General features: G+C 35.3%; 1 protein-coding gene across 1 annotated transcript in view; it reads left to right on the top strand.

The window, feature by feature from the left end:
* The window catches only part of LOC106065739 (homeobox protein Hox-C5-like), a 52,560-nt gene extending 35,168 nt beyond the window's left edge, over positions 1-17,392 (top strand). Inside the window, exon 2 of the mRNA XM_056045687.1 lies at positions 13,027-17,392. Coding sequence (XP_055901662.1) covers positions 13,027-13,319 — 293 coding nt within the window. The 3' untranslated portion in view covers positions 13,320-17,392. The remainder of the gene's footprint in view (positions 1-13,026) is intronic.
* Positions 17,393-17,852: the final 460 nt, after the last annotated feature.

Below are 17,852 nucleotides of genomic sequence, written 5' to 3'. Positions count from 1 at the left end.
ACCAACCGCCATTACTTCCTCCAAATAATGTCAGGTACCCATTAGAACTGGGTGGACTCTCTAAGGAGCTCAAACATTCTGAAATTAAAAATCCCAGTCTTCACCAGGATTTGAACCGGGGATCCCGGTTTGGAAGCCCAGTACTTAACCGTTCATCCACCGCGCCTCCTTTATTAATAGTACAATAGTATAACTAATGTGATTTATGTTAAAGCGCCACAATGATAACAATATGGAGACCGAATTTTTTAAAATTAAGTTTTATACACTTTGCAAAGTAATTTTTTTTTTAAATCTTTTTTTTCTCATTTCATTTAAAATGTTTTTCTACAACTGAAGTGTATTGGTTAATTGATAGTATTGTGTCGATGTGTATTTCAGAGTTTAAATTGTAACAAATGAAATCTAATTGTCTGAAAATCGATATGATGATAAACCACTCACACCTTTAAGTTTAAATTCTTAAAGTTGTGAAGTAGTTTCTGGTTTGAAATTAGGATCAAATGATTTTTATTTTACTCCTGGACATAAGTTTAGGTTAAAGTATCTTAAATGGGAGTCGACAAATGTTGGCTTATATGACTTATCGCCCCTGCATGCATACCTGTAGCTTTTCAACTGCAATGGTGTCCAGTCTTTTTCGGTCCAGGGGTCATAACCTTCTCGACACCTGTGTCATGGGTCACATCACATACAAAACAAACAAAATGTTGAAATAAAAAAAAAAAGCTTACATGAAAGACAGAACTGCACATTTACAGCCATATAGTTTTGTGTGTGTGCGCGTGTCTCAACTTCATGACAGAAATTTGGATGTAGGCTCGAGTCACAGGTGCAGTAAACATTGTTGTGGGTAGATGATGGTACATCTTGTGTGTTTTGTTACCTAAAGCCCACAAGCGTTTCCCCAGGTTACCTCCCTGTCTGTTGACTAACAATATCCGCTTATAGTATTACATTGGTGATATCTCAATACTGTAAGATTGATGTCCCCTTTATATTAATTAATTAATTATTTACCAAAAATTAATTCATTTATTTGTTAATTTTTTTGGTCGATTCATATTTATTTAGGTACAACAAATAATTGAGCAAAATTTCAACTTGATCCGAGAATAGGAAGTGGGAGAAATGACGTGTAAATACATTCTACTAGACAGACAGAGTGAGTTGATATAAGCTTATTTAAAAAGTAAAAAGCACCGTCGAATCGAATAGAACATCTTCTATACGGCTACATTATGTACTGTGTTCTGACTTTTTGAGAGGTAGCACCGCGTCACCGGCCTGATACTCTCGTGAGCCTCCTATCTAACATGGACAATATTTTACATGATTTTTAATGCCTGCCCGGACACTTTGTATGTGTTTAAATGTCCATAAAATGTTATGTTTATACTTCTCTCGCATGTACTTCAAACTCGAAACACAGCTCGGTTCCCATCCTGCTCAAATCTGTCTTAAATTTTAACTTGTTATCTTCGACTTAAATGAAATCAGACAGGCTGAAAAACTCGCGAGTCTCTTCGCATGTTGAATGTAAGGGAGATAAATCACACATACTGATTACGTCATTCCTAACGCCCACATCTCTTCCCGTCTCGTTCAGAAACTCGAGGCCGCATTTCTCGGAGCGCAAGATTCCACCAATCAAATCTGAACCATGTTTTACCACTTCCTCTGCATTCACTCACAACCGCCTAACCAGCTCCAGACGGAGTCATCTCTTCAGATGATAGCCGGAGCTAATACGCGAAATCGGGGAGGGGGGGGGGGTTAGACAAACTTTCATTGCGTTTTAGGAACCATATGGATGCTCTTTAGACAGTCTTCGTGATCTTAAGAAGATTTCCAGCCTAGCCTATGTCATCCCTAGAGCTTGGACGCCTTTATCTTTCGTTCTGAAAGAGCTCATGAAACTTATACATCAGTGATGGTCAGCCTACGGTCTGCGTGACATAGCCGAACTGTGAACTGTGCCAAATGGCACATTAAAGCGTCTGCAAAGTTCCCCTTTTAGACCTTGCGATCTATGGGGCAGATGACTTAAGGTTATTCGTTTATTTGGTCAACGGTTAACAATCAGGGTGTCATGTGGTCAGTACAACTACCAACCGCCTTAACTTTACCCAACAAAAGACAGGTATCCAATAGAGGTGGGTGGACATCTAGGTGACTTAATTGTCTGTACTTTTCTGGCAAAAAGTTCTGTATTCCGAAATAGAATGTAATTATTTTTAAAATTAATTATGACAAATCTATTTATATAAACTTTTTTTGCCCGACATTGCCCAGTTTAGAAAAATAACTTAATCGGGCTCGAACTAGGCACTCTAGAGTCAGAGACAGAGCGGTGTTCGAAGAAAACATTGTAATAAATATTTATGTCAAAAGAGATAAACCAGCCATTTATTCAAGTGACCAGTACGGGAAGACGATATACGAAACTGCTATTCTTTAAAAGACCTGTTTAGTAGACCTGTTTAGAAGACCTTTTTAGAAGACCTCTTTAGAAGACCTGTTTAGTAGACCTGTTTAGAAGACCTCTTTAGAAGACCTCTTTAGAAGAGTTGTTCCTTCTATTTGTACCAAGTACTAGTAGAAGGTCCCGTGGTTCTTTAGATACAGCATGCAAGCGGCTTTAATGTTGGCCTGCTTCTTCTGTGTGAGTTTGGAAGCGTTCGTTTCCACGGACAAGTGACACTGTTACCAGCCAATGAAATCTGATACAATGAAGTGGGGAGACTTGTAAATACCTGGGCATGTACCTGTCTGTTGTTCTTCTAGAAGGGTCTGGTCTTTTCTAACCTTCCACATGATGAGAAAGAGAAAAAGAAAGAGTATAAAGAGAAAGAATTAGGGAAAAAAAGAGAAAAAAAGAGAGAGAACGATATAAAGAAAAGAAGGGATAGAAGAGAGACAGAAAAGTAGAAGGAAAGAGAGAGAGAGAAATAGAAAAGAAATTAAGAGAAAGAAAGAAAACGAGATAAAGAGAAAGAGAATAAGTAAGAGAGAAAGAAAGAAAAAGAGACAAATATTGAGGGAGAAAGAGAGAAAGAGAAAGAAATTGTGAAAAAAAAAATAGATTGACAGACAGAGAGAATGAGGAAAGAAAGAAGGGAGGATTGAGAGACAGAAGAGAGTCGTTAAAAAGCAATAAGGTGCGCCCTCTGAGACTCACATCTTCTCCGCCCTCAGTGGGGGGTTAACAAGACACGAACAGCGCCACTTTATCCAGTGGATGGTGGTGGAGAGGGGTGAGTGAGAAGCACCCGTAAAGGAAGGTGAATATAGTCCGCCCCCCCCCTCCTCTCTTACTGGTTATCCACCCGCCTGCATCATTTAAAACTGATGTGTATTATATGTGGCGTGCATGGTCTGCTGGAGACTGGCCAGATAGTGGAACACTTGTTTTTTTTAATGGACCGTTAGGATCACTTTAAAAAACGTGTACATTTTTGTTTTATGTTTGTATGCGTGTTTGGTGGAGTAAATGTTATTTCGCTGTTTTTTTTTTTTTTTTTTTTTCAAGCCGCCAAACAATTTTTTCCAGCCATGTCTCTTTAAATGAATGAATGTAGAAATTGCAAAAAGTAATCAACATTTTTACGATTTAATACAAAGAATGTTTGAAATATACAAAAGCATTTTTATAAATAATATAAAATATTAAAAAATATATAAAAAACTACCTGTTCTCATGGCAATCGAAACGCCTCAAGACCGCGGAGCTATTAGTAAATCTAAGAGGATAACTCCTCCTTCGTCTGCTTGCACTCGCAACGGAAGTCGAAGGACAGGAAATGACGCAAGTATTGAAGCCAAATTGCGCAGACCATTAATATTCGTTTAATGTTCCCTTCTCCTATTACTTGTAACAGCTTTCTAATACGGCCAGACATCCGATCAGCTTTTGGACCATTCTGCGAAAAACCCATTTTCAGAACTGTTTTTTAATAACATCTCTCTCTCTAGTTTTCTATGTCTTTCTCTCTTTTCTCTCTCTCTCTCTCTCTCTCTCTCTTTTATTATGTGTATTGGCTTCGTCTCAATGTGTCGCGATTGGAGATCATTTAGAATAATGAGGTTTAAATCTAGTCAGTTATTTCCTTCTGTTTACAAAAAAAAAATGTCTGTTGTTGTATTCATGTATATATTTGTGCATGTGTGTATGGGCGTGTGTGTGTAGTGTTTGTCTATGTGTGTTTCTGTAGGGTTAGAGTATGTCGTAGTTTTTCTTCTTTTCGCTTTATTTTAAAAAGATATGAAGTCAATGTAATTGGGCCTACTGTAGTTGGGCCTACTGTAGTTGGGCCTACTGTACTTGGGCCTACTCTACTTGGGCCAACTGTATTTGGGCCAACTGCACCTGGTCCAACTGTACTTGGGCCAACTGTACTTGGGCCAACTGTACTTGGGCCTACTGTACTTGGGCCAACTGTATTTGGGCTTACTGCAATTGGGCCTTCTGTACTTGGGCCTACTGTACTTGGGCCAACTGTACTTGGGCCAACTGTACTTGGGCCAACTGTACTTGGGCCAACTGTACTTGGGCCTACTATACTTGGGCCTATTGTACTTGGGCCTACTGTAGACCCGAAAACTTAGGCAAACACTATATGTAGATAAAGCAAGTAAACTAACTCTTTCAGACCTTATCATCTACAGGACATGTAATGGTCATATGTTTCTATGACCGACGGTTAAATAGGATATATATAGTGTCGCCCGCACAACGACCCAATCGACTTTACTTTCCCCCAACTAATGCCAGGTACCCTTAGAGTTGAGTGGACTCAGGGGCACACTAAAAAAAAAAAAACGGTAATAAAAATATCAGTCTTTAACCGAGATTTAAACCCGGGACCCTGCTGAACAACTCTTCCACCGCGTCACCCGAATATATTAAATTGTCTTTTTTTTTTCTTCAAAAGATCGCCTCCTTTATGTCGATGTCCGGCAGGGAGCCGAATAGTTTCTGTCTGCACTCTCTTTTCGTTGTGCATTCCGTTTCATCGTCATAGTCACAACTGTGTCGGGCAGGGGTGACCAACGTTTTGTGACTTTGGGGCCATATCCATTTCCAACTAAAGAGTCACGGGACGCAACGCCGGAATAGGTGGCCAGGTCCAATCCTTCCCAGCCTTTGATGTTTTATTATACACTCTTTGCAAAGGTTTCGAGGTGTTGAATAGCATTAAGTCACTGGTCAGATATGGTCCGCGGGCCGCAGTTTAGTAATCCCCAGAGAATGTGATTGTTGAATATTTTCTGAAATGTGTCGTTTGTCATTGTAATTGTAGATCTAGTCAGTGAGAAGCAGCAGACAAATGAATTAATAAAAATAGAAAACATTAATTATTATCATTATCGAAGGCAGCCTTAACAGTGCGCGATGCTCTGGGCATATCAAAGCCGTGAATATTTGTATAATGGGCAGATGGTAACAAAAGATTCACTTTATCCCGACGTATGTCTGGGAGGTTGCCCCACGCGCCACCCTCTAAGTCCGCCTAGGAATACTAATATTATTTTAATTAAATGTCTAAAAACTTAATCCATTTTTTTAAAAAATAATTTTGCTTTCGTAATCATTTTTTTTTACACTGAATTTAAGTAAAATGAATTTCTAAATTTTTTTATTTCTTAAAATACTTTTTAAAATTACGTTGAGAAATCCGTTAATTTTGTTTTCTGTTTAACGTTGATACCTGATGTACCACTTTACATTTTTAAAAAATGTTTAAAAAAAAATAAAAAAATATTCCAATCCAGTATGGCTTAATCCATCATTGTTGTCATGGAAACCCATTCAGCGGCAATCACCCCCAGACACTCATAAAGAATAGTTTAATCTTCACTTCCCAGCGGTTACCTCCGCATTTAATGCACGTTTGAAACTAAAATGGGGTGCTCGTTCTCCTAGCCCTCGACAACCAAATATCAATTTAATGATCTTTTCTTCGGCACGGTTTGTTTTTTTCAACATTTGGTTTGTTTTGGTTTTGGACGAGTTTTGTTTTAACATGACCTTACAGAAAAATCTGGCAATACGGTTACATCAGCCTTCAGTGGCAGCACTTTTATTGAAGTGGGTTGGGTGAATATGGGGCGGCATAAGTTAAGGGTTGTAGATAACGGACAAATAAAACATACGCAAAATATTCAAATTTCGGTGATCTTACCAAAACAGCTGCGGCAAGATGGCCGACTATTAGTCTCAATATGTGAATTCGGCTAGTTTTTTCTTTTCTTCAGTACAGCGCCGTTATTATCTACTGCGAGGTGAAAACTGCTCATACGATTAGAAGTTTAATATTTTTTTTTATCTTAACATCTCGCTGAGTTGTGAGACAAATACTTCCTAGGCCTGTGCATTTTCAACATTTGAACACATTAGATCTACCTCTATAACGCTCTGTATTTTTTGTTGTTTTTTGTGTTTTTTTTTTACTAAAATAATAAAAATATTTTCCCCTTTTAAGACAGGATATGGGCTCCATTTTTGCCCCCTCTTTGAAACAAACGTGCACCGCCTCTGATTTTAGCTATTATCAAGGAGGAGACACTACATATTAATACATTGCTGTTTGATATTGTCTGACACGCCGATGTTAGATAACTGTGGCTGCATTCAGAGTTCATTTACCAGCCCATGGTGACTCCCAGACACTTAATGCAAACATGATCTGGAGATGTCTTAAGATTTGATACGCTGATGTTTAATTACTGGCCTAGGGGCTTATCTAACATTTGCTTACAATTAATCTTCAGACACCAAAAAGCAAAGATTGTTTCCTGGTCTGTCCATGTTTTTTTTTTCCTCTTTCCGAATACTAAAGTCTAATGTGAGATTAACTTAACATAGAAATACCCATAATACAGAAAATGACAATCGAAATCAACTTATATTTTATTTTAAACAAGAAGGCTTTAAAATTTGAGGGAAAACCTGGCTATACTATACAGTTACTGGGTTTGATTGAAATTAACTTGGTTGAAAATTTGGAGTGTTACAAATTTAAGGGAAGCTTAAAACCTCTTTTTGTAACAATTCTGTCAAAAGTAGTAACAATTCAGTTACTTGATTCAAAAACGTAGGGCCAAGCGGCAAAAATTACTATGTAGTGTGAGTCAAGTGTATATACAGTTTATGTTTTATAGAAGGTTTATATTTATAGAAATTTTATGTTTTACAGAAAGTTTATGTTTTATAGAAAGTTTATATTTATAGAAAGTTTATGTTTTATAGAAAGTTTATGTTTTATAGAAAGTTTATGTTTTATAGAAAGTTTATGTTTTATAGAAAGTTTATGTTTTATAGAAAGTTTATGTTTAATAGAAAGTTTATGTCTTATAGAAAGTTTATGTTTTATAGAAAGTTTATGTTTAATAGAAAGTTTATGTCTTATAGAAAGTTTATGTTTTATAGAAAGTTTATATTTATAGAAAGTTTATGTCTTATAGAAAGTTTATGTTTTATAGAAAGTTTATGTTTAATAGAAAGTTTATGTCTTATAGAAAGTTTATGTTTTTTGTTGTTCAACATTGCGTACGTTCCTTCCTAAATAGAGGTTCTTACTTCCTAGCCCAGATCTTACTGCAGGACAGCAGAGGGGGGGGGGTTGTTCGAACTCGGGCCCATCATGACGACAATCCAGAACTAACATAACCAGGCCTTCCAATAAGACAACACGAAGCAGAGAGCAATCATCTCGTTTGTCATGGCTCTTAACACTCTGCCAAAACTCACCCAACTTAGATACACTTTTCACTTGATAACTAAATCGTTTTAGACACAATTGTGTTCGGATTTTTAACAGGCTTTGTAGGGAATAGTAACTCTTGTTTGTACTGTTAGTATGTCCGTCTTTTAGAGCTCAAAAGCTAAAATAAAAAACAACTGAAAAAGCTGCAGAAAAGTAAATTTTGGTCTTCCGAAAGTGCTTTTTATTTAAATAGTTATGCTTATCTTATGCAAAAGCATTTAAATAGTTTTTAAACCAAGTTGTTTTTCATACTTAAACACTAGTGAAGAGCACTTTCATAGATGCAAGAGACATCCTATAAATTCATAATTTATTATGAATTGGTATTTAAAAAAAAAAACTTGTAATACTAAAAGTTTTTTTTTTTATTTTTAAACAATTAATTTCCTATCTCTTCAAAACATGAATAAAAAAAAAAAAAAAAAAGCTTTCAGCACATTCATCATTTATTGACTGAACAATGTGAGTCTTTTTTTAAAAAGGTTTATAGATTTCTAAAAGTATAAATAACTACATACAGTTTTTTCTTCTTCATTTATCAAGGAATATAAATCTACTTTTACCTACACATAGATAAATGTAAATCTAAATTTATCTAATTAATAATTTATACGTAATTGATATATGTATTCTAATAAAAAATTGTTTGGCGGTTTAATCATCTTAGGCCCAAATGCTGGTTCTAATTTAGATGAATTAATTTCCACTAGGTGTAAAACCATTCTTTTTTTTTTTTTGTTTTCTATAATTTCATTAGCATTTTCATTAATTAATTTATTTCGTAAAATTGTAACCTAATTTCTCCTCAAAAATTTCAGTTAAACTATGTTACTATAATATTACTATAATATGTATTTCAACGAATGACAACAGAGTTGTCACATTTGATCTACTATCGCACACTGCCCACGATTGAGTTCTCATCATAGTTCAAGTACTTCACAGTTCCCGTATTTCTAAGTAGTTTTTACAATTTAATTAAATTTTATTTTTTAGTATAAATTTAAGTGTTGTTTTTTTTGTTCACGTTTTGTAAGCTTTAGACTGCCATTGTTATCACTGGAATATTTTAAGAATAAAATTGTGCAGGACTTGGACGAAAACAACACAATTGACAAACACGTGAAACGAGACAGCCGAGTGTATCCATGGTTACTGTGACATGTTTTATGCTGTCTGTCTGTTACATTTGACTCTCAAAAAAATAAAAACTCTCTTAACAGTTCTCTACTACCTAATTCTAAATCGCGCTTGAAATAGACACAGCGGCTTACTTTAGCAAACCCTTTCTGTTTTTAGGTTCAATTGATGAGTTTGTAGGTGAAGCAGTTACTAGTGCTCCTCTGAAAGCAAACATTTTTTTAAAAGAAAATCTTCGTATGCATATTTCTATGCACATACGAAAAAAATATTTAAAAAATCAACCAAACAAAGAAACCTACGTACTTCCTTTAAATTCACAATATATCATATCCAGAAGATGAAAATTATATTCCTAACATATCATATGAGAGCGAATGAGCCGGTATAGCCGAGTAAAAGATAGGCTTAGACAAAACTCTCTGATGTCTGTCGTCAGTTGTGTATTACTGAGCGACTATTACTAAGGACACAACTGATCTTTAAGAAGGCAAACAATGCGTTATATACTGTACCACTTTGGAATGCTGTCTTTGTCTATTCAGTCTTGAAGTGTTAGTGACGTCGATTCACGAATTATGACATCATAACCTGAAGTCTATTGCGTTTGAGCAGTGTTCTCGTCCACTGCCTGACGTCCTGCATGAAGATGTCGTCCAGGACGTCATCATAATTACATCTGAGTGAACGTCCAAAACTTGAAAAATACTTTAAAAAAACAAAACAAAACAAAAAACATATAATGGAAAGAACCGCATAAGTACTGTAATATCTCTATATACCGCAATATTTATCTCCCTTTTCTACATAAAACAAAATTAATTAATTAACACTAATTAATTAAATGGTTAATTTTCTTTTACTTCTTCGTGTGTTGTCGTCGATAGTGAATAATTGTGCGAAATCCGATAATTGGAAGTGGGAGAAATAACGTGTACAAGACGGAGTGAGTTTATGAAAGTTAATTTTTTTTTTAACTTCACATTTGTTCTATTTTTAACCAACAAAGTCTGTAGACATCTATTCTAACTAACAAATATCTCTCTATTTGTTCATATATTTATTTCTCAGTCAGAAGTCAATGAACACTAATTGCAACATTTATTCTTGTTATTTTGCGACACGAGATACTAGCAGCTAGATTCAAGCTCAGCGGGCACTATCTGGTCAGGTGACTTTTGGCCTCATCAATGATTGGCTGATTTGGAAGAGATAAATTTTCAAGAGCTTCATTGTCACATGACACGCCCACCTACAAATCACGCGGAAGGAAGCGATTGATAAATTCCTCTGTAGGGCGGCTGATTCCAGAAGAGGGGTCATCTCTAAGAACGTGCATGGCTAATGAGGTGACCGTCCAGGGCCCGCGGGCCCTCCTAGGCAATTACCCGCATCTTCGCACCTCTGTGCCAAGGCATTAGTCCTACTGCCTGATAAGCAAATGGCCGTTTGGCGACAGGTCGCGAAGTCTGGTAGCCCCGATGGTTGGCTAGTTTACGAGGGTCGCCATCTAGGGGCTATAGTCTGTGTCTGTGCATTCTTGAGTTATCCCGACAGACTTAAGACATTGTGCTGATAGATGTGTTTATGACTGCGATACTGGCCGAGTGTCAAGCAGAGGCAAGCCTCTCCAGTCTTTGCGCTTTGATTTACAGGCGTACTGATTAGCAGGATTGTCGGCCTTGCCGCTTAGTGTTGACAACTAAAACTACACTCAGTTAAGCTAAAACATTTCCGCGCCTAAGTCACTGAATGAGATATTCAGACCATTTGAAAGCAAGGAAATGGAATTTAAAAAATGTATAACTCATTTCGAGGTCTCTTCAATTATGTTGGTTGTATTCCTACTAAAAGTATTAACCAACAAAACAAACAACAGAAATGAGACCAAAACAAAGTTCACAGTTACTTATCTTGAAATCTTGAACAAGAGTTCTGTACATAACGACAGCTTATGAAATCTTGAACAAGAGTTCTGTACATAACGACAGCTTATGAAATCTTGAACAAGAGTTCTGTACATAACGACAGCTTATGAAATCTTGAACAAGAGTTCTGTACATAACGACAGCTTATGAAATCTTGAACAAGAGTTCTGTACATAACGACAGCTTATGAAATCTTGAACAAGAGTTCTGTACATAACGACAGCTTATGAAATCTTGAACAAGAGTTCTGTACATAACGACAGCTTATGAAATCTTGAACAAGAGTTCTGTACATAACGACAGCTTATGAAATCCCGCAGTTTCCTGTCTCGATATATTTAGGTCTGTGATTTCAAAATATTACTTTTATAAAAACTAAATAGAATGTTCTCTAATTGTATATTATATGACCATAGACTTACGACATTTACTCCTCATAATATATAAAGATATTACAAACATACTAATAACACAACATGGAATTGTCAGGATAAAGATTATACTATTACCAATCGCATAGTTTATGCACCGTTGAATCTAGACTATTTTAAAAGGGTTAGAAAAGAACATCCTAAAAAAGTTTTGTATTTATTGTTCTTTGTAATGACTGATTCACGCCACGCGACAGTGAGAGCACACTATGAGAATTTTCCTCTAAGTTTCTGCTAAAATCTAGAATTAATTAGACATTCACATACATGGTGGACAGGGCCGACGCTAATAATTGCAGGGCCCTATGCGAAACGGATAGCGCTGGCCTAGTCTGGGTAGGGATAAGAATAATGTCAAAATTCAGATTTTGTATTAGAAAATACATTCGTCTTCGCAATAAATTTTTATCAAATGAAAGCTGACAATGTGTTCTTTTTTTTATAGCGCGTAGAATTGACAGTTTCCTTTATTTTCAGGAGTTTTTTATGAGTTTTCGAGAGATCTGAATAATTTAAGGAGTTTATCATGAGGACCTGGATAATCAAGAGGCCGAGGAAACCCTGTTATAGTATATAAGTTATAATGGTTTAATTTAATAATTTACACCTAGAATTAGCGCGGGGCCTATGAAAGTGAGGGGCCCACTGCGACCGCATAGGTTGCAGTAGCCTAGGACCGGCCCTGATGGTGGAAACACTATAAACAACTAGCTTTTTGGTGTATGCGGCGTGCAAAGTAAAGGGAGTGTAGATACGCAATGCTAAGTCTTGGGCAGACTCCCATGTTCTAATCTAAGCTCTTCCGATCACACTACAAAATAATGTGAATAGGAAGCAAGCTGTAGACTTTCATTCTAAGACTTACATAACGTAGTGTAAAACAATAAAGAGGCAACTAATTAGAACAGTGTTTCCCAAACTGTGTTCCGCGGAACCATCGTGTTCCGCTTGGGCCGCGAACTACTGGAAATAATTATTAGTAGGCCACCACGTGAATTAATTTCTCAAAAAAAAAAAAATATAAAAAAAAAGCAAAGTGTTCCGCTAAACACTCAGTATGTGTGAAGTGTCCCGCTAAACACTCAGTATGTGTGAAGTGTTCCGCTAAACACTCAGTATGTGTGAAGTGTTTAGCGTGTGAAGTGTTCCGCTAAACACTCAGTATGTGTGAAGTGTTCCACTAAACACTCAGTATGTGTGAAGTGTTCCGCTAAACACTCAGTATGTGTGAAGTGTTCCACTAAACACTCAGTATGTGTGAAGTGTTCCGCTAAACACTCAGTATGTGTGAAGTGTTCCGCTAAGGAAAACGTTTGTGAACCACTGAACTAGAGGCAATACAGGAGATTTGACACGAAGTTGACCTGCCATGCATTGAGATTTTATTCAAACTATGGCTCAATCCTTTTTATTTTTAGTTTGCAACCTTGACATTCAATTGAGCGTCCTTGACATTGCTTAGTTTATCGGGAAACCTCCCAATAATTAGACTCATTTCATAGGATAAAAGTGTTATAAACGTCCAGAAATCTACCGACTTGAATGTATATCCCAAATCAAATCTAAAATAAGCGATATATCAACACATCTTCTCAAACAACCTTTAGAGAGTAAATATTTTCTCTGTAATGACGATCGTTTGAAATTCGCTCTGATTAAAAAATAAAAGAGTTCAATTAGGAAAGTACCACATTAAAATTTTTGTTCATGGCATATTCTTCTAAATACACTAATATTTTTTTCCTCTTTCCGATTCAGATGGCAGTGAGTCAGACACCAAAAGGTCAAGGACGTCTTACACTCGTCACCAGACGTTAGAACTGGAGAAAGAGTTTCATTACAACAAATATCTCACGCGACGGAGGCGCATCGAGATTGCGCATGCGCTGAACCTGACCGAGAGACAGATCAAAATCTGGTTCCAGAACCGACGGATGAAATGGAAGAAGGATCACAAGCTCTCGCACATCGCCAAGAACATGAACTTGGCCAACGCCTTAGAAAAAGTGGCTGAAGAGCAGCAGGCCAAATTAAGTCAAATGGTTATGTAAAATTAATTTCTTGGTGGAAATAGACATTTTGGGATCATTTCCAAAGGCATTAAAAAAAGTCTTAATTCTGAACCTTTACCAATTTGTTCGAAACGTTTATGCGTTCCGTCACGTGACTTTCGATGACCCATGTTTGAACTTAGGAGATTTTAAAACGCAGCTTCTCAGTGTGTAAGATTTGAGTTTGTACAAAGTGGATGTGAACTTGATCTGGAAGACAAGAATTCCAGCTTATAACTCTCAAACCAAATACTGATTTAGTTGAGAAGTCTGAGATAGAAGACTGAGTAAGCTTCGCTTCTGACATTCGAAATTATTTATGAAGACTTTTTTTTTAGTAATTTATAAACAAATAAGCCATTTCTAAAGAGATTTTTAATTTTATTCTTTTAATGCTGACTACGTATGTATCTTTCTATTTGTCTAAGTGACAACGTTCAAACCAGAACTAGTGCCAAGGTTTTCATCTCTACACTATTGTCATCTATCGTGAGATACAAAACCTCTACTGTATATAACTGCACTTGAATGCACTTTAATATTGGCTTTGGAAAACTGAATGATAGTTTCACTTGTTTCAATAGTCTTTGTTAAAAAACTATAAGACCCACAAATCTTTAACAAGTTAAGTCATGGAATGCGGCAAATTTCATGAAAATTCTGAATTTTGACACAAACGAATTTTGTGACTTCATTGACTCAGCAATTTATAGCTCAAAAAGTTGTTTAAACATTTATATTCACTTTGACCTATGACTCGTCATGTACTTATGTTATTCCATTAGCAAGAGAGGAAACTCTATGGAAAAAAACTACCCCAAAAAATATTACTGTTTTTAAAGTCATGCTTCATAGCCATAAGAAACTTTAAATGTTCATACTACAACCAGAAGATGACTAAGCCAAAGGCTCCACTTCCATATTCGGTCATAGGGGACTCACGGATTGCAGAGTTACCTATGGACTAAACACAACATTATATGACAGCGTTGAATTTAACCTGGATTCCATACTATTGCTGTTAGTCATCGATAAAACGGACCAAACGGACTCTTACCTAGATCTGTCCTGAGCCCAAAGTATTTGACTTGGCCACACTGTAATGTCTGACCCAGAAGTGACACTGTGTTGGCTGTGTGCTGTGTCATCTACATGTGTGTGTAATTATGAATAGAACAACACAGCCGGAATTAGAATGAACACACGAGAAACTTTCCATAATACAAGCATAGCTAAAAGGAAAGACAGAGAATAAACTGGATATTTACAGCCATTTGTCCACTGTATATGTGGAACCTATTTATGTAATGTGCTCAAATTATATGTATATATAAATATTTATGTGAGTTTTTCTTAAATTTTGTTGTCCATATCACCAAAATGTTAAATATTTTTTTTTTTATGTAATATCTTTTTGTTTTTTAAAATGACATCGTCACTTTGATATTTTCTTGTCCGATATCTTGTTTTTACTTTGAGACCATTTTCTTGTGATATTTTATTTTGTCACTTGATTTTTCAATGTTTCATTCTATGCCACCGCAATCTAACCAAGTGTTATATATGTATTTATGTGTCCATAAATGTATGAATAGGTGTGTATGTATTTATGTAGGTCTTATTTGTAGTTGGCTAGTCGTGATTCAAATACACATTATAAGCTCTGAAATAAGGTAAACTTTTTTTTTAAGCGTGAAATATCTTGCTTTTAATTCAATGATGCGTGCTAGCTGACCATGTTGGCTACAGACCTAAAAAAAAAAAAGAGTCATGGTGAGCTTGTGTTACACAGAGTTTCGAAGTGGACCTAAAGGGCTCGGTTGTACTGACACAATAGACTACACCTAAAGTTAAAATAATTATCATTTACAAACTTTGCAAGAGAAAAAAAAAGGAATTTTAACAATTTCCTTTGTTGTTATTCATGGTATGTCCCGGCGTGGTGAAATAGTATTCAATAGCAACATTAAAATTTTTCATCGTTTTTTTTTAGGTTCACATGTATGTGCATTAAATAGACAAGTAATGTTAAAAACAAAAGATTAAACTTTTAGAGGATCATAAAAAGACTTTGCAATCACTTCGATCCCGATTCTAAAGTTCAATTTTCTATAGAGCATTTTATTTTTAAGATAAAATTCTTTATTATTCCATGTTACTTTATTACCTAATTCTTTACGAAATAATAAAAACATAAAAACATATAAAAAAAAAAGAGAGGCTTACAATTTTCATTCTTAATTTCTTAGACTAATGGTTATGTTTTCAGATCACACAATTTTAATGTTGCACCTATATATAATACATTGAAAGGCTATTGGTATATATTTTCTAACGCCATTTTAGTTTATTGCTGCTTTTTTGTTATTTAAGCCTGACAGACATCAGACGAACATCACAAACACAGTAGCGGCTTTTATTTTCCCCACTTAGGACAATAAAATTTAGTCTTTGTTTATGTTTACACATATGTACATTGAACAAAAAAATGTGAACTGCTCGTACAAGTTTGTGTGGTCAAAAAATGTATCCCGTCTCATTGGTTCTGTTGTACTAACTTATATTAACAAGTCACTGGAGAGTTCGTTTACATTTATTTATTTCATTTGATTTGGCTGTATATTTCATTAGATTTGGCTGTACATTTTGACTCTATGCCCATTCCCTGGCACATGTCACATATCAAAGTATTAAGAGTGTACATAGGAATATATATCAAATATATGTGTTTGTGTGTCGGTGCCTCGACTTTGAATCATTTCGACACTACAGATACACACAAACACACATTTAGTTGGACTATGTTGTTCTATTTGGTTCATGTCTTTTTTTTTTTTTTTTTGGTGTCCACGTTGCAGACGATGTCCAATTGGTTCTATTCTGTAACAAGAAGTGTGGATACACTTATTGGTTTTCACCTTACATGTCTTGACCAATGAAATTTCTTGTGTCTTGGGGGATACTTATATAGGTTTCCACAAAATAGTTACTTTGGTAAATATACAGTTAAAAGAAATTTTTATCCAAATAAACATTATTTGAAACAAATGGAAATAAGAATGATAAAATGGCGATATATGTATATATGTAAAAGGCTTCAGCAAAAGCTGCTGGCATACAATGTCAACTACTTTATGATAAGAAGAAGAATGAGTTACTCAGAAATAAACAGTTAGCTACGCTTTGTTCAGTTACACTTTTTATTTTTTTCAGGTGAGGTTTTATAGTCTCTAGCACTAGCTACGTGTATTATTCTATCCCCAGACGTCACGTTCAGATGCTCCCTTAGTCTTTATTTTCTTTTGTTTTAAATGTAGCCTTGTTGGCTAGAATAGTAATAAACTTTCGCCTCACTCCTTTGAGTAATCTCTACAGAAACTTCTCATTACCAACTTTTAGACATGGCGGGGGGGGGGGGGATCATCCCAAAAAATATTTTTAGAGTTATATTCACTGTCTTATTGATTTGAGGAATTGAAACAAAATAGTTTGATACTATCTCTGTCTTCTAATCCCACTCTTCAGAACAAAAAATCTAAGGTTTCTCTGTGTTAATAGATGGGCATGTTTGTTTTTTTCATTAGGTCGTGTTATTTTAATCAGGTCATTTTAATTAGGTCATGTTATTTTAATTATGTCATTTTAATTAGGGCATGTTATTTTTTTTATTAGGCCATATTATTTTTAATACATTATTTTAATTAGGTCTAATTTTATTAGATCATGTTATTTTAATTAATAATTTCTCATAAGGTCATGTTATTTCTTTGGGTCATGTTAATATTTTCATCATTAAGTCTTCTTACTATTGTTCTTTTTGTTTTTTTAATTAGGTCATTTTTAATTTATTTTTATTTGGTCAGTTGAAATATTTATGTTAGGTCATGATAATAGTTTTTGTTCATGAGGTCACGTTCATTCTTGTATCATGCGATGTCACAGGATAATTCATCTGTTCATAAGCTCCACAGACCTGGTGTCCACTAGTTGTGACTTGTAACATTTCTTTCTGGTCCCAGACACCCTTTGTAACCTTGGTGAAACATTAAACAGATGACCATTTGCTCACTACATTGGATGTGTCTGAGAGTCTTGTTTACTTAGTCTGTATATGGGTTAGGTTTATCGTATCATTCAGAAGTTAGTTTGGATATTCATTAGGACATTCTTTAGGACATTCATTAGGACATTCATTAGGGCATTCATCAGGACATTCATTAATTAGGACATTCATTAATTAGGACATTCATTAATTAGGACATTCATTAATTAGGACATTCATTAATTAGGACATTCATTAATTAGGACTTTCATTAGGACATTAGAGATTATCATTATCATCTAAGCAATGTCAGGGCGCTAAATTGAATGTCAATCAAATAAAATATAATAAATGTAGGTTTTTAACAATATCTCAAAGCTTAGTTATGTATCTTCGTATGAAGTGTCTTTAATAACCGCTAGTTAGTTGCATATTTATTTTATCGCAAAATAGGTTTTAAGACACGGAATGGCACTCCGATTCCTTCTCAA

The sequence above is a fragment of the Biomphalaria glabrata genome, chromosome 11 (assembly GCF_947242115.1).
Source record: "Biomphalaria glabrata chromosome 11, xgBioGlab47.1, whole genome shotgun sequence".
Taxonomy (NCBI): domain Eukaryota; kingdom Metazoa; phylum Mollusca; class Gastropoda; family Planorbidae; genus Biomphalaria; species Biomphalaria glabrata.
The sequence above is the reverse complement of the archived record's forward strand: the minus strand, read 5'-3'. Positions and strand labels throughout refer to the sequence as shown.